Raw genomic sequence first — 22,084 nt, 5'->3', positions numbered from 1 at the left:
GAACTCTGGAAGTTGGACTCTTCACAGCTACCTTTCACGCCGTTGAAAACCTTAGAAAAAGTCATGTCACGTGATGTATTTTCGCGTTAAATTAAGCAGCTAGCTTCCAATATTCAATTTAAGTGACGAATTGACCATCATCAGATACACAGCTGTTGCGACGCAACATCCTCGCTTCAGAGCGATGCCTGGGCTTCAGCTGCCGCGCGCGGCCTTTGAGCCCATCTCGCCGGATCTTGATTTTACAGAACTGATTGAATCCACGCCTAATTTCATGCCGGTAACGCGAATTCCTGCCCACGCGATCGAAGAACAAGGGATCGAGGATTTTGAGAAGTTGGTGAAGTTACATGTCATTCAAGCGGGGAAGCCTCTGGTTGTAGAGGGCTATGGGAGTAAGCTGGAGAAATGGATCTTTTCCCCACGCTGGCTCAAAGACAACCACGGAAGCAAAGGTATGTCAATCCTATGTATGAGATATGGTACAACAGCTAACGCGCAAACCTAACAACTTATTAGTCGAATTCGCAAGAGATCTCACACATAAGACAAATGTACCGCTAACTATTCAGCACTACCTTTCTAGCATGGGCGGCCTTACTGACCAATTTGACGCAACAAATTACAAAGACCCCAGCCGGCAACGCATGTATCTGAAAGATATCGATTGCCCTCCAGTCTGGCATGAGAAACTACGATCACTCCTTCCACCGTTTCTTTATTACATGAATGGGTCTGTTGGGGGTAAAGAGGGAGAGGTGGCTGCTGCTGGTGACTTGATGAGTAGCCTCCCCGAAGAGATGAGGGCAATGAACATGATGTGCTATATTGGTCATGAGGGTACCTACACCCCTGCTCACCGGGAGATGTGCGCTACACTTGGGCACAATATCATGGTCGAAGCTTCAACTGGTGGATTAGAAGACGGAAAACCGACAAAACCGGGGTCCTCAATCTGGTTCATGACGGAAAAAAAAGACCTTAAGGTTGTCTCAGAGTATTGGCTGTCAACGTTAGGACACGATATTGAAATCGAGGACCACTTTGCGCAAATAAATGCCTGGAAGTCTGCGCCTTTCAAGACTTGGGTTGTGGAACAGAAAGTCGGTGACTTCATTTTAATTCCTCCACTTGCGCCTCATCAGGTCTGGAATAGGGGCACTCGTACGATGAAAGTTGCATGGAATAGGACGACTGCCGAAACACTCGATCTTGCTCTGACTGAAGCGCTACCCCGGGCTAGAATGGTGTGCAGAGACGAACAGTACAAGAACAAGGCAATCATTTACTTTTCCCTCAAGAAATATTCGGGTCTCCTCGAAAGGGCAACTAGTCGTGACAAATTAAGATACCGCAACCTACAGACCGACATTAAACGTCTATTTGCGTTATTCACCCAGATTCTTTTATCTGAAAGTTTTTCTACACGTATACCGGAGCCCAAAAACGTCGAGTTGATTCCGTTTTCAAGCAACATCACTTGTTCATATTGTCGGTGCAATATCTTCAACAGATTTCTTACCTGCCCCTCGTGCATTGGTAAATTCCCGGATGGCGAAGATGACACTTATGACATTTGCATGGATTGCTTTGTGATGGGTCGAAGCTGTGCTTGCATTTCTAAGTTGAGATGGGTGGAGCAATTTCGTTGGAAAGATCTTACTCGGGACCATGAACGCTGGAGGAACCAGATCGCCAAGCTCCCTATACCGAAAAGCCGCAAGCGTGATACGGAAGTTTTTGAGCCTCTTTCGGTTGAGCAGGAGAAATATGAAAAAAAGACGCTGGCAGAAATATGCCAAGTGGAATTGAAACGCCGGCCGTGGACAGACATCAAAAAACCGGTCAAAGATAATGTTGACGACGATGATGAAGACCACAGGGATTCAAATAGAAAACGTCGAAAAATAACCAAAGCTGATAAACATAAGTATAGTCGATGCCACATTTGTGGCCCGACATTGAACTGGAAGCTCGAGACATGTTCCCAATGCAATTTGCACTGGTGTTATGGCAGTTTGTACAGAGCATTCGATATTATGCCAATGACAGTGCTGGAAGTACGGAGCTGGAAATGCCCGAGATGCGAAAGGATATGTCCATGTGCTAATTGCAAGCGCCGCGACCCAACAATTGAAGGATATGTACCAACTGAGACCCGAATTGGCCATGATACCAAGAAAATTGCTGATATCAGAAGCGTGGAGTCGCTGGTGGATTTTAGTCACTCCAACCTATTTTGGCTCAAGAAATCAGGCGAGCATCCTGAAACATCACAGGATAGCCGAAGAATGCAACTGAGGATAGAAGAAGCAGAAAAGGCTAAATTGGATGAACCCGTTTTAGATGATCATGACTCTGACGACGGCGAGGTGAGGCCGGAAGGAGATCAAAACAATGACATCAACTTGGATGAAAGTCTCATAGATCCGGCCCTTATGGGCATAGGCCGACAAACAAGCTTTGTTGTCCCCCAAAATGCAGTTTTTCGAGAAGACATGGCTGATCGTTATCAACCTACCGAGGGCATTACATTTGAATACCCCGAGCCGGAGCAACCAGCAGAACAGAATAAACCCCAAGAATTTCCTGTTGACCCGAACCTCTTTCAAACTAACGGACAGGCACCAGAAGCAGTTAATGGGGGCGAAATGGATGAAGATGAACCCGAAGATCTTCCTGTAGACCCACGGCTGGACGATGGTGCTGGCAGTAGACGAAAACGAGGGATTGAAATCGATGACGATTTTACTCTTTCTCGACGATCTATTTCTCGTATCAATGTTTCTGGGACGAGAAAGGTTGCGACAAGACGGAGTCAACCGAATCCCATGCGGCCAGATGAGCTTGAGGGATCTGGTAGTGATCAAAGCGAAGGTGAAGATATGGCTGAGAAACAAACTTCACAGGCTATGTTACGCCCTCGAAGCTCGCGACCTGCAAAGAAGACCGTCAAGAAGTCGGTAGCAGCCAAAACCTTGAAATCCAAAGCTGCGCCCCCCACTAAGATAACTGGCGAAGTAAGTCAAACAGAGGAGATGGGTGAGTCAATACCCGCCGCGCAGCCGGAACCCAAGTCACCGCTGGAACCTATACCCGAGATGAATGGTTCAGCTAAGCAGACTACAAAAACCAAAACGGCCAAACTTCAGGCGATGGGCTGGGTAGAGGATGATGATAATGATGGATGGGCATAAATGTGACCCTGTTTTGGGTTTGCTATCTATCTTAAATCAAAGTGTAATGGAAAATACAAGTAACCGCCAACAGAAGCCTTAATCATTAAAGTCGATGGTATGCCGTCATATGGTTGATTCTGCTCGGTAGATTCGGACATGATTTGGGGATTGCCAAATACAAATTATCTATCATAAATGTATACCATTTTGAGGGCATCATTACGCTCCTTTATATTCGTACCGCAGGTGCTCTAATTCGTCAAGGTCGACTGAAACCATGGTTCTCCTAGCCGCTACGATGGTGAATAACACAACTATAATGAGGCGACTTAGCATTTGGCAAAAACACCAAGTAGTTAATATAAAGGACTGAGTATTACCGGCTGGTACAATATATAAGATATGGTATGCATTGCCCGGGTCCTTTTGGAAACTTAGGAATCCGGAGAGTGCCAGGAAGAGAGAAATCACAGCGTTAACTGTTACTGTATATCGGCTAATAGGGTCTTCTTTCTCCTCCGATAGGCTGATAGAGCGTCTTCCTTTGGGTTTATTTTGAGGCAGACGGGTATATTTCATATAATAGGCCGTCCACAGGAGAGAGGCGGCACTAAGAAATGCCGAAGTCCTGTCCCAAAACGCAGAGTTGAATGATATTATTGTGGGTATGAAGATGCAACTAGATATGCAAGGTATCACAGCTAGCACGACCTACAGTATCTCGTTAGCTCCCTGAATGAAAGCATAGGGTTGGATACTAGGTACCTGGTAGAAAGCGTTTGCCGTCTCATTATCCCTGCGCAAGGATTCAATCAAAGCCTCCTGTTCTACACATCTGTAAGCGACTGGGTACGTTTAGGCTGCCATAGCTACATTCCACAGCACAAACCTTGGTCATCTAGTTCTGGACGTGTATCATCATCGCCGTCCGAGTCTGGATATTTGAATGTCTTCCGTAGCCGTGTAGATGCCATGACAAGTAGCCTATTTCTCCTCCCCAACCGATAGTCCTTAGTCCTTTCTAAAAAAATATGTCTGGTTTTCCAAAGTATCAAATTGATGCCTCCAAATGCGCCTGACGTTGACAAAGTCGACTGCACGTGACTGCTGCAGCTAGTTACGCCCAACAAAACCACTTTTCTGTGATTTCATTCGACCTTGTAAACATCCATATTTTGAAGCCGCGACCAGATATTGCTGCGCAGTTAAGTTACTGTGACCATCAGAGAGCCAGAAAACAGCAAAAAACGCCAAAAAAAACTATACATGCGACAGTCGGGATTCGCTGGTGGTCACCCACCCAACTACTAACCGACCGGCAAGTGGCTTAAGTACAGCTGAGCGGACGGGAAGCTCTGTTTTCCACTTCCTGTGGTCGCATGTACTGGAACATAGAAGGAGTGGATATATATAGTGGAAAAATAGCCCAGTCATTGCCTGAAGATATCACCCTTTATAGTCATCTTCACATCTCTAATACCACATCTATCCCTCCACAGTGTATGAGAGCGCAGATAATGGCTAGCCTGAAGACAGATACCCAATGCTCTATTGACATTGCTCCCGGATTACCGAGGATGCCTCTGGATGGCTTATGATCTACAAAGAATATGAACGTGGCCCTTGCTGCGGGAGATTCAAGAGAGCATGAATACCATGCACAGGAGGAGATACAGAACAGTATGAGGGATGGTTCCGGCCTTGTTGTCTACCTATCAACATTTCCCCTTCGTGGCAGAGACTCGAACCACCGGGCTCTCGTGTTTCCCCTACGTTGCCTATGTCTTGACTCTCATGCTGGAAGGGAAATACCTATGGCCAGTCGCATGTCTGCTGTGAGACAGTCACTATAAGCTTTAGCAAACCTACATTCTGGTGGAATTGTGCATCGTGGATCGCCCGAATGCAAAGGGACTTCTACATGGCCCTTCGTTCAAGGCTCTCATAGATATGCACTGTCGTTGAGATTGCCCCTTTTTTACTTTCTCATAAAGTCACAGGAGCCCGAATAGACGGAGGGTGGTTGGGCAATAATTGAGTAGTTCAGCTCCCATACGGGCACACTGAGAACCCTGATCCGTAAATACAAAAAATCCTGTGCTGTACTCCGTAGGTGCCTCGTTTATCCGCAAAAGTGAAGGCCGTATTAACAATGCTAGGAAGTTGACCAAGGGTATTGAAGTTGACAAGGGTATTGCAGTTAGTCATTAAAAATGCCCTGCTTTTCAAAACACTGTGGCGATAGCCAAGGGTATATGAAAGGCCAATTGGATTGTATTTAGTAGCGACTTTCCGTGTGCATCAATATTTCAGCGCAGCGCAGCAGAACCACGAGCAAAGAATAGAATCAAGGAGTCGTTTGCGCTTTATATGGTGAAAATGGTGATCACATGACCAAATTATTATATAATCAAAGCTTACATTTACATCAAGCACGAAGAGAAGCGCAGAAGCCGCAACGATTAAAGATCAAGTCAAGCAAGTCACCCCAGCCGACTGCGTGCGACAGCCATGAATTCCATACGGGGCCTACGGTGCTATCGGCTACTGCTGAAGCCCAGGGTCTCTCTGCACTCGCCGATACCCGCACGCCGCACCCTCATCGCGCCCCCTCAGCCGAACAGCGGCCCTTTACTCTCACGACGAGCTGACCGAGAATTACCTTCACTCGGCTCCCACAGACAATGGCTACGCACTATACCAATATTTCTTGCGATAATTGGCGTATCAAGTCTGGCGATATTCAATTACCAGAAGTCTTCGTCCAGCATTGTTAGCAGTACGCTGTATGCTCTACGACATTCTCCCCAGGCCCGGGAGTTACTCGGTGATGAGATATATTTTGCACAGAAGATACCATGGATAAGCGGGGAGATGAACCAGCTCCATGGCCGAATTGACATTTCATTCTGGGTTAAGGGAACCCGCGGGAAGGGAAAGATGCGATTCAAGAGCATAAGAGAAAGCAGATTAGGCTACGTAAGGACTTCCCGTCATCTACATCGGAGTTGCATATATTGGCTGTGAACATGGATTTACTAACGTAACACTTATGCAGTTTGTTACCGAGGTATGGAGCCTTGAGATGGAAGATGGTACGTCCGTGCCGCTACTCAACCACACCGAAGACGACCCATTCAAAGGCGCAATATAAAGAGATTAATTGCGTTACTCTCGGCCCAAGGGCCTATAACTCACATCACCCCTTTTTACCCTACGGGTTGTATAATTGTATAACTTGGCATGGCGTTTGGAAAGCATAGGATCATGGAGGTCGCTCCATTATAATATTTTCACTTTGAAGAGATGCAGAAGGTGATTACTTGGAAACAAAAGAGGGAAAAGGCAAGCTAAACGCCTGGACAATCCAAATTACATTCATGCATATCCCTGATATTTGGAAGATGGGTGAAAAAAAAATACACAGTTAAACGCCACTCTGAAGGGCTATTGTACAGTAGATAAAGAAGAATTTCATGAAACAATACAACGCTCATTCCTTAGCTGTAGCAGGCTGTGCAGCCTCGATTTTCGGCCATGGCTTCTTGATTGCGTCTTGGATCTTGACGCAGCGTCCCTTGGGACCAGCAACACCCCCTGATAAACCATATCTGTTAGCACAAACCGCCTAGAAGAAAAGACCATAGAATTGAATAACGTGGATAGGCAAAAACTCACCCTTAACAACAACAATGCCCTTTTCAGCGTCAACCTTCAACACCTTTAAGCTTTGCAGTGTTACCTGATGGTTTCCCATCCGTCCAGGCATCTTCTTTCCGGGGTATACTCGAGAACCACCTCCCTGGGAAGGAGCCGTAGAACCGAGGGAACGATGCGTCAAACTGACACCGTGACTCCTGTCCTGACCGTGGAAACCCCATTTCTTCATAGCACCGGCAAATCCCATTCCACGGCTGTTGGACCGAACATCGACGTATTGGCCCTCTTGGAACCAATCGGCGTTGATAACTTCTCCGATTGGTAATAAACCAGCTTCATCCTTGACTCTGAATTCATGTATATGTCGTTTAGGCGAGACGCCGTTTGCGCTGAAATGGCCCAACATCGGCTTTGTCACGTTTCTCTCATATTTAAACCCAGACCCGACCTGGACTGCACAGTAGCCATTCTTCTCGAACGTCTTGTGTGAAACAACCTGAGCACCGTCTAATTGGAGAACAGTACACGGAGTCCGTACGCCAGTCTCAGGATCGTAGATGGCCGTCATTCCCTTCTTGATGGCAAGGGCTCCCGTCCGGAGAGGCAGAGTGGCAGCTTTCCGTAGATGAGCCGCTATAGGATGCGACGTGAGGATCGGTACGTCTGGGTCGAGAGGTTTAATGTTGACTTTGGGAGGATACATTGGCTTGATGCCAAAGGACCGTATGGCCGTGGTCACGGCGATTCTGGATGGATTGCTGCATAGCTGTGAGGATGTGACGGGCGCCAACAATTGCTGCAGAGAGCCTCGAGGTAGCCGCGGCGGCATGTTTCCTTCGTTATCCTACTCAAGTCTCCGCGTTCAATTCGACGATGCAGGCGGTTTTCTCGCTCTCCAAAAATTTACTTATATCAACGATCAAAAAACGAAATTCGACCTTTAGGCTTCGCGCCAAGCTTAAACGCCAAGACATGACTTCGTCTCTGGCTGTTTTTTTATTTTTGATATCTCAGGCACAACAAGCAAGGACAAGAAGAGACAACTTGGAACGCAGCAGGTTACTAGAAGATAACTAGAAAAGATGATATCCTCGCGCGGACTGGCTAGAGAGCCAGCTAGACAGCTGCTTTCCGCAGCCTTCAGATCACCACAGCTGTCCCGACCGTCCCCGTCATGGATAGGCCTCCGCCAGAGCTCACGCATACTACAACGACAGCAGCAGTCAACAATATCAACATCCTCTCCCGTTAGATATATCCGCCCTCAGTTTTCAAGAAGACCATATACACACCGACCATTCACTCGCTCGAACTCTACAAACAGCAACAACACTGCAAAACCCTCGTTTTCACAGCGCATGCGCACGCTTTCCCGCGAATATGGCTGGGCGGCTCTAGGAATCTACTTCTTCCTATCAGCGCTGGATTTCCCGTTCTGCTTCGCTGCTGTGCGGTTGTTAGGCGTTGATCGCATAGGACATTATGAGCATATCATTGTGGGATCCGTGAAGGATGCCATAGCGAAGATATGGCCTAGCAAAGAAGGGGATGCGCCTCCTCGACCAGAAGAAGAAGACGAGATAGGCATTGCGGATGATATTGAAGAAGCGCAGAAAGCTGTTAAGGGAGAAGCAAGTACGTTATTTTGTTTGCTTGTTGGCCTTTCTTTCGTTCTTTTCTTTTAAACAGCTATGTTGTTGGCCAGTTGCTAATCTGATGCATAGGTATATGGACACAACTTGCGCTTGCATACGCCATACATAAGAGCTTCATCTTCTTCCGAGTACCGCTTACAGCAGCGGTGACACCTAAAATCGTCAAGAAGCTACGAAGCTGGGGCTGGAATATCGGTAAACGGAAACCCAAGAATTGATTCCAGGCTACTGCATTTCCACCCTCTGCCTTCTACCATTCTCACCTCTGTATACATTTGGCATTTGATAGACAGATTCCCAGCGCAACACCCCTCTGTATTTATACAACTAGAATATCCACCTAAACATTTATTTTATTGGCTGGACAAGAAAGACACCATTCAAGGGCATGTTCACTCATTCCATTTATAATTCTCTGGTTTGTTCGTGTACAGCTATTCAGCGAAATTCATACCAAGCGGTGATGAAGCGTCTATAGGGTCCATCCAAGCCAGCAAAAAACGCAAGCAAAGCAGACGTTATCACATAAGCCTTCCCGAATGATCAAAGAAACAGCGACAGAAAAGAAAAAAAAGGGGGGTTGGAAGCAGAATATTACTTCCTACAAGACAAGAAAAGGAGAAACCCACAACTCAGTCATTACCGGCTAAAAGCAAAGCAAGCAGAAGGAAATTGGAAGAAAAGGGAAAAAGGAAACGACAAATAGGAAAAGGAACAAGAAATATGCAAATGAGACGAGAAAAAGAAAAGGGAAAAGATCTTTTGGATTGTACAGTAAAGGAACGGCAGCTTTTGGTTAAAAGAAGAAAGTAAGGAGAGGCATGGACAGAGAGACAGTATTAGTCGATGCGAAAGGAAAAAGGGGCCGTGAAGCCGGGGGTGATATTATCTTTCTTTTAGAGTGCACATGACACATTGAGCCATAACGGGTCATTAGAGTACCTCCTCAGGCGGGACGGAGCGGGAAAAGAAAGAGATAAGGCGGGGAGGAGGAGAATTGAAAATACAATTCCAGCCCGAGGGGGGGTGTTTGGTTTATATCATGCTGTTTTGTTGACCTGGTGAAAGCTTGGGGAAGGGTTCAGGAGAGTCCATTCGCAGGTATAGGTTGTGAAGGATGGACGAATATTTGGCTGAAGGGTGGGTCGGGGGTGAGATAGTTTGTATCGGACGGGACGTAGACTCCTTCTGCTTTGCGGACGATGTCCTTTAGAGAGCGAGTTATGGCGCCGGCACGGACGACGAGATCACGGAGTGACTGGGTATCAAAGGCGAAGCGCTGCTGGCTATCATGGGTTGGTAGAGAGGCGGTCGAGTTGCCGTTGTGAAGCTCTCGGAGATGATGAATGTTATCTAGCACTGATCTTGCTCTGACTGAGGACTCTCTGCGTGGCTTCTTGGACAACGGGAAAGTAGCGTTGATATTGGCGCTTGGGTCGGCGTTTTCTTTGCCGGGAAGAGGAGAGGACTGTTTGCCCTGGCCCTGGCTCTCGTTACTGTTCTGCTTGGTGGCCATGGGCATGGGCTCAGGGGAAGCTTCCAGGCCAAAGTTACCCGAGTCAAACGTTGTGGCTGATGAGGATCGCTGGCGTTGATGCCTGCTGCTGCAGCCGTTTGAACGTGGTTGGTCATCGTCTTCTTCAAGGGTTGCAAGGTTTATGATCCCCTGTGCCTCTTTCCATAATTCTCCGGACTGGCCTTCCAGGATGTTCAGCGCTTTGGCCTGGGCCTGGAGTCGCTTGAGTTCCTCGACCAGGACGGTGAGTTCCTGGACGAGGCCGTATTGGCCATGTACGCTCTCCTGCCGATCCAATATAGCCTGGGGAACCTTCATGCTGCTGGTAGAGCATTTGCCGTTGGCCAGGGAGCCAGGGAACGGCTGGTCATCCGAGTCCTCGAAGTCGAAGTCGCCATCCCAGTCTTCGCTGGGACCCTTGTTGCCGAGCCCCCAGGTGCCGAACTTGAGAGGGAAGCCGGCGTCCTTTTGCCCCGTCGACTCCTTCGTTGCGATGGGCACACTCTGGCTTCTGAGATGGAGAGTGTTGGGTGCACTGCGCGCGGTCGAGCGTCCTCCGCGCAAGTCAAGCAGGTTCTTCTCATGCGCGGTCTTTGGCCGATACCCAGCGCTGTCGCCGTCCTTGGAAGGCTTCTGCTGCTCCGACCAGTCAAACACGCTCATCCTCGAGCCGGCCTCCGATGCCTTTGACAGCGTGATAGCCGACCTGGAGTGAGGGGGCGAGTTAAGCGCCATGGGGAAGTCATCGTCGTCGTCGTCGTCGTCGTCATAATCATCATCCGACGTCTCGGCGAAAAACCGCAGTTTCTCTGCGCTGTCGGCTGAGGGAGCAGGAAAGTAGCTGGACTTCCGGCTGGCTCGCTGGGATGGGCCGGTGATGACGGTCTTGGGCGAGGGCGACATTCTCCGGACGGCAGCCTCTGAGGACGAGGCGTGCCTCAGGCTGCCGTTATTATGGCCGAGGGCGTCGAGTACGACTAGGTCTGACCTCTTCCGAACCGACGAGACGACCGACGAAGACAAGTGCAGTTCATCTGGATAGTAGTTTTGTGGTTGTTGCTGCTGCTTTGGAGTGACAGTGACGTCGTCGGGCTTGTCGAAGAGGGTATCTATCCTGGGCCCCCGGGGGGTGGACGTCGACTTGTTGCTGCTTGTGGCGCGCGTCGGGTAGGAGTCGAAGATGGTGTCGCTGTGGCAGTCGGTCTCGTCTTCCTCGCCGGACGAGAAGATGCGGGTATCATTATCAGAGCCGGGGACGGTCGACGCCGGGTCTGACGCAGTCACGGAGAGCCGCTGGTCTCGGTCGCGGTCTCGTGGTGCGCTGTAGATCTTCTGCTCGGCAGATGACTGCCTGGAGCCAGAGGCCGAGGACGGCGCTGACCGTCTTTCGTTCAGGAGCTCGTTGCGCAGGTCGTGGAACTGTGGCAAATGCCGTAGGCGAGGCTTAGCCTTTGAGACCGTCTTGGGGGATACGGGCTCGAGGGGGTCTTGGTCCTCTGATTGGTCGTGGTGGCTGTTATCGCCGTGGTTAGTATCGAAGTGATCATCAGGATCGTGCCGCTGGTTATGATGTAGACGTAGATGTAGTGGTTGGTGTTGGTGTTGATGTTGTTGTTGGTGGTGGTGGGAAGTGGCCGGCCGTTGAAATATGTCAGGGTCGGTGATGTTCTTCCTCCGCCGCGAGCGCATCGAGTTCCCGCTCAGCCGCTCACTCTTGCTGGTCCGGACCTCACTGTCTGAATGCGGGTTGCGTTTCAGGTCGAGGGAGGCACGCTGCTGCCGCCGCTGCAGCTTAGCTATCGACTCTTCCCACGGCTGAGGAGGGTTTTTTGTCGTTGATTCTGCTGCAAAGGGAGTCAGGGGCGCTGAAGTTGACAGTAACAGAGCAGGCTCAGGTTCTGATTCAGGTTCGGCCTCAGTCTCTGTCTCCGAATCCTGCTCTTTTTTTGAACTCAGCATGCGAGAGACCTGGCTGCGCGCAACGGGGACAGCTCTGCTCCAAGAAGCTAGGTCTGACGGTTGGCGCTGATGCTGATGCAGATGCTGGCGGGGCTGCTCTGACGACTTGAAACTGGAGCTAAAGCGAGGAGGAGTATGAGCGGCATCCTGGGGCTTGATGGCGGATGCCAGGACGAGGGTGGGCACGACGTCAGGCTGCTCGAGCAGAAGATGAAGCTGCTGCTGGGAGCGCTCGCGCCTCTGTCTGACCGAAGAGGACCGCCGCCGCGTGCGGATGGAGGAGAAGTTGGAAGCGATTCCGCGAAAGTAAGGGCGCCAGACGGGTTCCCCTGGAGGAGCAGAAGGAGCAGGAGCAGAAGAAGCAGAAGGAAAGGTAGAAGAAAGCGGACGAGGATGGAGATGATGGGGAGACGCCAGGGGGGACGACGAAGAGCAGGAAGTGTGCGGCGGCACCAAGCAGCCAGCAGCGTCCAGGACGTTGGACTCGGTAGCAGAGCGGTTCCTCATGGCAGCAGCAGCAGCAGCGCTCCGTTGATGGCTGGTAGCCGGGCGCCGGATGATGGAGTTTGAGCGGCGCGGCCTCGAGGAGTCGTGGTAGGGGTGTTGGCTGTAGCAGGGGGAGGTAGGGGAGTCTGGGAAATCGAGCTGGGAGGTCGAGCGCTTGACGAGCTTGTTTGGCGGCAGGGAGGATCGATTGCTGCGATGCTGTTTCTGGGGGAAGAATGGGGCCGTCGAGCCGTTGACAGAGGGAGACTGCGGCCGCGAGCTGACGGCGGAGCTGGTGGTGCCGTAGACGGAGGAGGTGATGGTGGACAGGCGGCGCACCCAGGAAGAGGACGGCCGCGCAGAGGCTGAGGGATCGAGAGCGGGCGCCTGCTCGGGCTCTATCTCGACATCGCGGGCCAGGACGGTCTGGTTGTTCTCTCGCCGCGGCCGCAGGAGGATCTTCTCGTCTGTCCGCTGGATGAGGGCGTCCAGCTTCGCGGCGGTCGAGAGCTCCTCGTCCAGGGGCAGGCGGCGCGGGCTGAGCGAGCTGGACGGGCTCAGCTGGCTCTCGGGCTCATGCAGCGGAGAGAAGACGGGCGGCAGCGACAGAGGAGACAGCGGCGCGAGAGGCGACTGCAGCGAGGCCTCAGCAGGCTGGCCGGCGAAGAAGGATGCTCGTTGGTATGCGAGGGCCGAGGGGCGTCTGGCGGTGCTGCTGGCGGTGCTGGCCTCGGGGCGGCCCAGGGCGAGTCCGGCGGGAGCGATGCCAATTGTGCCCGCAGCACACAGCTAATCAGTCAGTATCGCCGTGGAAGTAGAAGTAGATAGATGTAGGTAGAAGTAGACGGAGGTAGGCGTGGTAGATGTAGTAGATATGTAGGCGATGTAGGTGTAGATGTAGGTGATGCAGCGTAGATGTCGGAGTCGTGAAAAAGAAGAGGCTGGAGACTCACCGCAGGCACAAACTCCATCAAGACGACGCGGAAGAAGGAAAAGAAGGCAGAGACAAGAAAATACAAGGAAGAGAAGAAGAAAGAGAAGAAGAGAAGAGGAGGAAGAAGAGAAAGCGAGGAAGCGCGAGACTGAGCATCCGGCAGCTCTCGTTATGTCGGAGTCATGGTGGTGGACGGCGAAGAGTTGGAGCTCGCGGCGACATCGATAAACAAACAACAATAACAACAACAGAACGACAACCGAAAGACGGCCGAAGAAGTGACGAAGAAGGAGACGAAGAGAAGAGCCGGCGCAACCTTGCAAGAGACGCAGGGATGAGAGGTTGTGGCTGTTCGTTCTTCCGCTGCTACGACTCCATCAGGAACGGCCCAGCGAGACCAAAAGACGAGGACGAGGACGAGGACGAAGGACAGGAAGAAGAAAAGAAAAGAAAGGGACAAAAGCGACAAGCGAGCTGAGATCTGATTATGCCCGAGATGAGCGGCGGCTCAAGGAGGGTTTTTTTCTTTCTTCCTGGTGGAGGAAGACGAGCAGGAGAAGAAGAAGAAGCAAGAGACAAGACAGGCAAAAGTTGGATCTTGAGCAGCCGGCGCCTTGGAAGAGAGAGACGTGGATCTCGTTAGGCCGCCTGGGCTGGTTAGTTACAGGGCAAGCAAGATACGGAGTACGGAGGGGAGCATTTGACAGCGACAAGTGAGTGTGGTTGATATACGTTGGATGGGCTGCTGAGTTGATTCCAGACTGACAGCGAGACACAGACAGATAACAGGCAGGCAGACAGTCAATCAAGACTCTAGACAGCCAGACGAGATGTCGATGCCGATGTTGATATCGGTGTCGATGCTGATGCTGGTGACTGACGCTGGCGGTGATATTGATACGGCGGTGATAGTGATGGCTGGTGATAATTGGACGACGATATCAAAAGGGACCGCCTGAGACGAGACGGGATGCTCGACCATCCCCTTTCTTTGCTTTTTCCAGCTGCTGCTTCTTCTTCCTTCTTTGGCGCCAGAAGGGACGAAGCGAAGGCTAAAAAGGAGAGCGCGAGAAGGCAGATCTCAGCATCTCCAGCATCGCAGCAATCCTCCTGCCTCCCCCCGGTTGCAGCCAATCGACGGCCCGGCTTGCCAACTTGGCGTCTCCGTCGTGCTGGCATCGCCTTTTAGCTGGTCCTGTCCCTTCGTCTCTCGCCCTTCTTCGTCTTTCTTCTTTCTTCCTGGTCCCTGCCTGGGCTTGCTTGGTCGAGCTAGTGTAGCGTGTGCTGCTGGGGCTCAGGGGGCAAGCAGGCAAAGGCAAAGCAGGATTGGGGGCCCTGTTTCAAGATGGCGGCAGAGCATCCCCATCTTGCTCGCTCCTCGCCCTCTCTTTGGCTGCTGCCCGCGCTCACCTCTTGTTTACTATTTACTTTACTATTATTTATTTATACCTCCGTGGGCCCTGGTCTCGCTGCTGCTGGCTGATGCTGCACCAGGATGTTGATTCAGCGAGCGAGAGACGAGACGAGAGGAGCGAAGTTGGTTGGTTGGCGGGTCGACAGCGTTGCCGGATGCGCCATCGTACATGGGATGGGACAGGGACGGCCGCAGCTGCTGCTGATGCCAGGTTCTACAGCAGAGCCAGTCTCACAGGCACAGGACAGGCACAGGACAGGACAAGCAGCCGATGCAGACGAGATGCAGATGCAGGCCGGAGCAGGCAGAGCAAGGGGGGAATACAGGATGCAGCAGGAGTAGCTACCAACATGTACGGAGCAACCGGTCAAACGCTGCACGGAGAAAAGGAATATGCATCATTGTCGCTTCTCCCTTTCTCTCTCGTGCCTGACAAAGGTGACAGACGGTCCTACAGACGTTACGGAGTAGCTACTCTGTACGATTCTCTGCCCACTCCTATCTCTCCTGTCTCCTCCTGTCTCTCAATTCCTGTCTCCTTTTATTCTTTTATTCTCACCCAATTCTCAATTAACGTCGTTGAATATCAATTATTGTTGTTTATTTTTATCTTTTTTGGGTGTATTACGTAATATTAGATAACCACCAAAGACCACAAAAGAAGAAGATGAAGATGATGAAGACGAGACGACGACGAGGAGGAATAAGAGAAGACGAAGAAGAAGCACAATATAAATAAGGCAAAGAGGTAAAGCAGTAGAAGTCTTCTTTATACCAGCGACGATGGAGGCAGAGATCAGAGCCCAAATCCCATCGATTGATCATGTGATATCAGATTACGCCGTGGTGAGTCCAGAAGAAGACGACGACGGGACCGGTTGATAGATATAGATATTGTATACAAGACATGCATGGACACAGCTGACTCTGCCTAGGGATACCTCACGCATGCCTCCAGAGCATATGCTGGAGATGAAGAGCACGGCGGCTTCTCCCCGCTGTCCGAGGCCGCAGAGACGGTGTCCTCACTGCTCGTCTCGGCCTCGGGGGACTTCAGTAGCCAGAACGAAGAGGCCGTCCGCAAACTGGTGGAGAAGTTCATCACCACCCTGAGCGCTGTCGACCCGGAGAAGAGGCTGACGGCCTCGACCGCTGCAAAGAAGCTCGACCAGACCATCCACGTCGGCTCGCAGCGCAACATCTCCTCGACCCTGGGCCTCTCAGGAGTCACCGTCGACCTCGAGTCGGCCAATACCCGCAAAGTAGAGTCCAGGGTCGACAAGAAGAAGCTCGAAAAGGCCGAGCGCAAGATCAGGGACAAGCAGGACCGCAAGATCATGAAGAACGTCGAGTACGAGGCCTCCAAGCTCATCTCACAGCCCACAGACGCCCAGTCCTACGAGGAGTTCTTCATGGCCGTCAACCCGCTGCAGCTCGGTGCTGACGCCCAGTCCAAGAGCAAGGACATCAAGGTCGACGGCGTCGATGTCTCCATCGGCGGTAAACGCATTCTCACTGACACCACTCTCTCGCTTGCCTTTGGCCGCCGTTACGGCATGGTCGGTCAGAACGGTATCGGAAAGTCTACCCTCCTGCGTGCCCTCAGTAGGAGAGAGATTGCCGTTCCCACTCACATCTCCATTCTCCACGTCGAGCAAGAGGTCAGTAGTTTTCTTATTCTCCTTTTCCTGTCACTTCTTTTTCTTTTACATACTGACTACGAAAACAGATTACTGGTGATGATACCCCGGCTCTACAGGCAGTTCTAGATGCAGACGTCTGGCGCAAGCGTCTCCTTGCAGATCAAGAGGTACTTTATTCTCGTATCCTTCACTTCCATACATAGATACTATATATACTGACTGAGTAGAAAATATCATCTCAATTGGCTGCCATCGAGGCCGAACGGTCTACCATGGCAGACACCTCCAAAGATGCCATACGGCTGGATCAGGAACGAGAGGCCCTGGATGTAACTCTCTCTGATATCCACGCCAAACTGGCTGAGATGGAGTCAGACAAGGCCGAGCCTCGTGCTGCCAGCATCCTCGCTGGCCTGGGTTTCTCACCCGAACGCCAGAAGTACGCTACCAAGACCTTCTCTGGTGGTTGGCGTATGCGACTTGCCCTTGCCCGAGCTCTCTTCTGCGAACCTGACCTCCTTCTCCTCGACGGTGCGTTCTACTCCTTACTTTACTTGCTCTCTCAAACTTCCAAAAGCTGAGCCGAAAGCTGACTACTTGCAGAACCGTCTAACATGTTGGACGTGCCGTCCATTACTTTCCTCTCCAACTACCTCCAAACTTATCCCAGCACCATCCTTGTTGTTTCTCACGACAGGGCCTTCCTCAACGAAGTCGCTACAGACATCATCCACCAGCACTCAGAGAGACTGGACTACTACAAGGGTGCTAATTTCGGTACGTTGGTCTTTTACACCTTTTCTTTGACCGATTTATCTATATATATCTAACAGACTTTCTTAGATTCATTCTACGCTACGAAGGAAGAACGAAAGAAGAATGCCAAGCGTGAATATGAAAACCAAATGGTCCAGAGAGCCCATCTACAAGGTAGGATACCACAGGCCAACTCCCCGTATTTGAAACGGCAATATAAACTTATACTTTTACGACAGCCTTCATCGACAAATTCAGATACAACGCCTCCAAGGCTGCTGAAGCCCAGTCTAGGATCAAGAAACTGGAAAAGATGCCGGTTCTCGAACCCCCAGAGAGCGAATACACCGTTCACTTCAAGTTCCCCGACGTCGAGAAGCTTTCTCCTCCAATCATCCAGATGACGGACGTCACGTTCGGCTATACCAAGGACAACGTCCTACTTCGCAATGTCGACCTAGACGTCCAGCTGGATTCTCGTATCGGTATCGTCGGCCCCAATGGTGCTGGTAAAACAACGGTATTGAAGCTGCTTACTGGCCGGCTACAGCCCTCAGGTGGACTCATATCCCAACACCCAAGACTCCGAATTGGTTTCTTTGCCCAGCACCACGTCGATGCCCTGGACATGACCACCTCGGCTGTAGGATTCATGGCTAAGAATTATCCCGGAAAGACCGAGGAAGAGTACAGACGGCATCTCGGAGCGTGAGTCTACCAGGGTTCCCCCCCCCTCTCTTTTTTTCATTTATGAAACTCACTGCTGACTTTGTTTATCTTTAGATTCGGCATTACTGGCATGACAGGCCTACAGAAACTCGAACTTCTCTCCGGAGGTCAAAAATCCCGTGTAGCATTTGCCTGCATATCCCTGACAAACCCACACATCCTCGTCCTCGACGAACCGTCCAACCATCTCGATATCGAGGCCATGGACGCCCTGACGGATGCTCTCAACAGATTCCAAGGCGGTGTCCTGATAGTTTCCCACGACGTGACCATGGTACAGAACGTCTGCACCAGTCTCTGGGTGTGCGACAAGGGAACCGTAGAGAAGTTCCCCGGAGACGTCAACGCGTACAAGAAGAGAATCATTGCCCAGGCTGACGCAGCGGGTGTCGCTAAGGCTCACTAGTTGTATTTTCCACTTATGATGATGATTAAAAAAGCCCAACGATATTTAAATGAAGGATCATGAGAAGGACCGTTTTTTCATCTTCCCGTGTAGTCTCGATTTCCTAATGCGGAATCAATTAGTCACATCTCTCGCTCTTACGTGATGAAAGGAGAAAACTCGGCCGTCATTGGCCAATGGCTCCAAGGCGCGTGTCGTGACGTCAAGCCACAGCTCGTTATATTAAACACTTGTCGGCGGCACGAAGAACGAAGCATAAGAGTATGTAAGCTTAAGCGGTGCCTGGATGGCAAGGGAGTCCCAGGAGCCCTTCCACCCACCGTACCCATCCGGTTAATGATGGCTCAGGTCCTTCGCCACTGCAATATATAACTACGATATCCACCGCCAGCATCGGCCTGGCAACTGCCAGCTAGTTACCACGCGACGGCCATGTCTCACGGCAAGTTCGCTCTCTAGCCAAGTGGTGAGCTTAGCTGCTGCCAGGGACCAGGTTCGCGGGTGGAGTTACTGTCATTTCCGAGCCCTCGGGAGTTGCTAAAGGCGTGTTAATATCCCAAAGACTGCTTAAAGTCACCTCCCTTATTCTGACAAAATCTCCTTTACGCTTTACGAGGGCCACTACCCGGGAAAGTAGCCCACTTCTTCTGCTTCTTACAATATGGGTTTGTTGAGCATACTACGTTTAACCGTTTCAATATTTACGGCACTAGTTATCAAGCAAACTATCTCAAATTGCCGTGATTGATATTGATATAAGATATCCAGCACCAAGTTAGTATGAACTCAGATATGTTGTTAAACCGATCTTCCTCAACACAATTATATATACGGAGTAAATAGTCAACAATTTAAAAAAGGCTCGATGCCCACGGGACATAACTAGGCCCTAGAACCTTGAAATAGACCCATGGATGCGTGGGGTGACTAGTCCTGTTCCTGTTCCTGTTCCTGTTCCTTTAGCACCACATCTTACTCCAACCTGCCAAAGAAGCAGTAGTTAGATACAAGCTTTCGTCTGCAACTGCCAGAACCTATCGGTAAATGTTGCAACCGCCTAGATAATGTATGAAAAATGAAAACTCCAGAGCCAAGTAGTAGGGACTCTTGATAGAACTGCTTATGTAACTAATACAACGCTTTGTCGTATTATTAGTGTCACATGATAAATATTTCACACTGACCAATAAGAAGACTCAAATTCTCAAGCTAATGCAAGTTTTCGTCTAAACTAGTTTAAGCTGCCTCGGTTTTACCGCTCGGCAAAAAGAACAACGACAGCCGAGCTTCAATAAATAAGAGACAGAGAGGAAGATAGACGGGCGGGAGGGAGGAACAGACAGGAAGAAGCGTCGCATCACAGATACGATGGCGATAGCAAGCTGAAGGAGGATGAGAAGACGAGGAGACTGCATCTCGGCCGCTGATCTTGACAGTGGGGGGAGCAGCTACTGTCGTCCGGGATGGCAAACTAACCTGACCAGCCCCCCACTAGTTACCTAAACAGCAGAAGACCTTGAGCAGCGCGAAGACAAGTTCTGTGGGCTTCTTCCTCCCCTGTAGATATTCCTGCGTTATACGGAGTAGATGCTCGCGAGGACGACTCATCCTCTGTCCATTGGGCTTGCCAGTACCGAGGAACGGCCTGCTTGGCAGCCAGTCGCATAGTTAACCAACTAAGTCCACGATCATCTACGGGTATCGGCTGAAAAGCTGTTCAGAGGCCGTCGCAGGGTCGCATCTCACCAGCTTCAACCTCAGCGCCCTAGCCACCAATATATCCCCACGATGCCCGAGCCGGATATCGAGAAGGCGGCGGCAGACGAGTCGCCCGTCCGGCCAGACTATGAGACCCCCGTCCCCTCCCGCTCCCACTCTATCGTGTCCAGCTCCGGCTCCTCTGGCCGCTCCTCCGCCCTAGAGCCCATAGCAACCCATCACACAGACGTCCACGCAGTCAACAGTGGCAGCAATGGGTACGACATGTCGGCCTGCATGTCCCGGGCCACGACTCGCGACCTGGAGCGCCACCCGACCTTGCTCAGTCGCATGGCCACCCAGCGCAGCCAGCACAACGAGACCGTCGGCTCTACCAGATCACGGCCCCTGGATAAACCGCTGCCCCCTTTTGGTGCGGGAAAGCCGTATCCTCCTCCCCTGCCGGAGAAGGAAGAGTATGTCGTCGAGTTTGACGGGCCGGATGACCCTCTACACCCTCAGAACTGGTCTCTGAAGCGGAAGTAAGTATATGTTATGCCTCTTCAGCAATATCATATATGGATCAAGGCTAACTTAACGGCTATAGGGTATTCACTGCACTGATACTAGCGTGGACAACCATCATATCATCCTTTACCAGCAGCATCTTTTCTACTGCTACTCTCGAAGTCTCTCACCACTTCGGCGTCTCTACCGAAGTAGGCGTTCTCGGCCTCTCCCTCTTCGTCCTGGGCTATGCTACCGGGCCTATCGTCTGGGCTCCGCTCTCCGAGCTTCGTGGTAGACGGTTTCCCATCATCCTGGGCAGCGTTGGCTTCACCATCTTCCAATTCGGCCTTGCAGCGGCCAAGGACCTGCAGACCGTCATGCTCTGCCGCTTCTTCGGCGGCTTCTTCGGGGCCTGTCCTGTCGCCGTCGTGGCTGCCGTCTTCTCAGACATGTTCGACAACCGTCTTCGTGGCCTTGCAATCACCCCTTTCTCCATGACCGTGTTCACTGGACCCTTGCTTGCACCCTTTATTGGTGGCTTCATAGTCGATTCTTACCTGGGCTGGCGCTGGACTGCTTTCCTGCCTGGCATCCTGGGGGCTTCTGCACTCATCCTCAATGTCTTCTTCCTCGCAGAGACATATCCGCCTGTAGTCCTCATCGAAAAGGCAGCTGAGCTCCGCCGTCTGACCAAGAACTGGGGTATCCATGCCAAACAGGAGGAAATTGAAATCGAGTTCGGCGAGCTCGTAGAGAAGAACTTCTCTCGTCCAATCAAGATCCTCTTCACTGAACCTATTGTCCTTCTTCTCAGCATCTACTTGGCCTTCATCTACGGCTTGCTATACCTCTTCCTTACCGCGTACCCGCTTGTCTTTCAACATATTCATGGGTTCAACAAAGGTGTTGGTGGGCTACCTTACTTTGGCATGATCCTCGGCCAGCTCATCGGTGGTGCATCAATCATCCTCTCGCAGCCATGGTATATACGCAAGCTAGAAGCTAACGGCGGCGTAACCGTCCCTGAATGGAGATTGCCACATGTTATCCTCGGCGGAGTGACATTCTCCATTGGTCTCTTCTGGTTTGGATGGACAGGGTATAAGGCAGACATACACTGGATGGTGCCTACTGCTTCTGGCGTGCTCACTGGGTTTGGGCTGCTGGTTATTTTCTTACAGAGTCTCAATTATTTAATTGACGCCTACCTGCTATTGTACGTCCAACCGGAGCAACCTTTCAGTTTCACGTCCATCCAGCTAACTAATCCATGTCTAGTGCCGCATCTGCTATTGCAGCAAACACTCTTCTTCGATCCCTTGCCGGAGCTGTCTTCCCTCTCTTTGCTTCGTACATGGTGAGCCCTATTACCCACCTTTTTTTTCTTTGGTTGTCGGGCATGTCTAACATCTTTGTAGTTCAAAGGTCTTGGAATAAATTGGGCAGGGACGCTGTTGGGCTGCTTCTCGGCGGCTCTCTGCCCGATCCCAGTGATCTTCTATTTCTACGGCCACCGCATCCGTGCTAAAAGCAAGTTCG

General features: G+C 51.1%; 10 protein-coding genes and 1 non-coding gene across 11 annotated transcripts; 6 read left to right on the top strand and 5 right to left on the bottom strand.

Annotated features, from left to right (window-relative positions):
- Positions 1–184: 184 nt before the first annotated feature.
- On the top strand, positions 185–3,197 carry MGYG_01901 (JmjC domain-containing protein; the record flags this gene model as incomplete). Its single annotated transcript, XM_003177791.1, has 2 exons — positions 185–455; positions 520–3,197. The coding sequence occupies 2 exons, from the start codon at positions 185–187 to the stop codon at positions 3,195–3,197; spliced, it is 2,949 nt and encodes a 982-aa protein (XP_003177839.1).
- A 201-nt stretch (positions 3,198–3,398) lies between these two features.
- Positions 3,399–4,153, bottom strand: MGYG_01900 (hypothetical protein; the record flags this gene model as incomplete). The annotated part of the gene is made up of 4 exons (XM_003177790.1): positions 3,399–3,493; positions 3,560–3,890; positions 3,945–4,006; positions 4,069–4,153. The coding sequence occupies 4 exons, from the start codon at positions 4,151–4,153 to the stop codon at positions 3,399–3,401; spliced, it is 573 nt and encodes a 190-aa protein (XP_003177838.1).
- A 289-nt stretch (positions 4,154–4,442) lies between these two features.
- On the bottom strand, positions 4,443–4,558 carry MGYG_10004. Its single transcript, XR_001951124.1, has one exon. It is a non-coding gene; the product is annotated as a 5S ribosomal RNA (ribosomal RNA).
- A 231-nt stretch (positions 4,559–4,789) lies between these two features.
- On the top strand, positions 4,790–5,390 carry MGYG_01899 (hypothetical protein; the record flags this gene model as incomplete). Its single annotated transcript, XM_003177789.1, has 3 exons — positions 4,790–5,014; positions 5,192–5,217; positions 5,339–5,390. The coding sequence occupies 3 exons, from the start codon at positions 4,790–4,792 to the stop codon at positions 5,388–5,390; spliced, it is 303 nt and encodes a 100-aa protein (XP_003177837.1).
- A 300-nt stretch (positions 5,391–5,690) lies between these two features.
- MGYG_01898 (Coa1p) lies at positions 5,691–6,333 on the top strand (the record flags this gene model as incomplete). The annotated part of the gene is made up of 2 exons (XM_003177788.1): positions 5,691–6,158; positions 6,238–6,333. The coding sequence occupies 2 exons, from the start codon at positions 5,691–5,693 to the stop codon at positions 6,331–6,333; spliced, it is 564 nt and encodes a 187-aa protein (XP_003177836.1).
- A 339-nt stretch (positions 6,334–6,672) lies between these two features.
- On the bottom strand, positions 6,673–7,668 carry MGYG_01897 (mitochondrial 54S ribosomal protein YmL9; the record flags this gene model as incomplete). Its single annotated transcript, XM_003177787.1, has 2 exons — positions 6,673–6,776; positions 6,858–7,668. 2 exons carry the CDS (start codon positions 7,666–7,668, stop codon positions 6,673–6,675), a joined length of 915 nt encoding a protein of 304 aa, XP_003177835.1.
- Positions 7,669–7,921: 253 nt separating this feature from the next.
- MGYG_01896 (hypothetical protein) lies at positions 7,922–8,712 on the top strand (the record flags this gene model as incomplete). Its single annotated transcript, XM_003177786.1, has 2 exons — positions 7,922–8,474; positions 8,564–8,712. The coding sequence occupies 2 exons, from the start codon at positions 7,922–7,924 to the stop codon at positions 8,710–8,712; spliced, it is 702 nt and encodes a 233-aa protein (XP_003177834.1).
- An 863-nt stretch (positions 8,713–9,575) lies between these two features.
- On the bottom strand, positions 9,576–13,426 carry MGYG_01895 (hypothetical protein; the record flags this gene model as incomplete). Its single annotated transcript, XM_003177785.1, has 2 exons — positions 9,576–13,244; positions 13,409–13,426. 2 exons carry the CDS (start codon positions 13,424–13,426, stop codon positions 9,576–9,578), a joined length of 3,687 nt encoding a protein of 1,228 aa, XP_003177833.1.
- A 776-nt stretch (positions 13,427–14,202) lies between these two features.
- On the bottom strand, positions 14,203–14,974 carry MGYG_08952 (hypothetical protein; the record flags this gene model as incomplete). The annotated part of the gene is made up of 2 exons (XM_003177784.1): positions 14,203–14,561; positions 14,839–14,974. The coding sequence occupies 2 exons, from the start codon at positions 14,972–14,974 to the stop codon at positions 14,203–14,205; spliced, it is 495 nt and encodes a 164-aa protein (XP_003177832.1).
- Positions 14,975–15,586: 612 nt separating this feature from the next.
- Positions 15,587–18,337, top strand: MGYG_01894 (hypothetical protein; the record flags this gene model as incomplete). Its single annotated transcript, XM_003177783.1, has 8 exons — positions 15,587–15,649; positions 15,739–16,464; positions 16,533–16,613; positions 16,674–16,977; positions 17,050–17,223; positions 17,290–17,376; positions 17,442–17,910; positions 17,986–18,337. 8 exons carry the CDS (start codon positions 15,587–15,589, stop codon positions 18,335–18,337), a joined length of 2,256 nt encoding a protein of 751 aa, XP_003177831.1.
- Positions 18,338–20,125: 1,788 nt separating this feature from the next.
- Positions 20,126–21,982, top strand: MGYG_01893 (polyamine transporter 1; the record flags this gene model as incomplete). Its single annotated transcript, XM_003177782.1, has 4 exons — positions 20,126–20,577; positions 20,643–21,761; positions 21,824–21,902; positions 21,971–21,982. 4 exons carry the CDS (start codon positions 20,126–20,128, stop codon positions 21,980–21,982), a joined length of 1,662 nt encoding a protein of 553 aa, XP_003177830.1.
- Positions 21,983–22,084: the final 102 nt, after the last annotated feature.

The sequence above is a fragment of the Nannizzia gypsea genome, genomic scaffold, assembly GCF_000150975.2.
Source record: "Nannizzia gypsea CBS 118893 supercont1.1 genomic scaffold, whole genome shotgun sequence".
In the NCBI taxonomy this organism is placed as follows: Eukaryota; Fungi; Ascomycota; class Eurotiomycetes; order Onygenales; family Arthrodermataceae; genus Nannizzia; species Nannizzia gypsea.
Note: the sequence above shows the minus strand (reverse complement) of the source record. Positions and strands in the feature narration are given on the sequence as shown.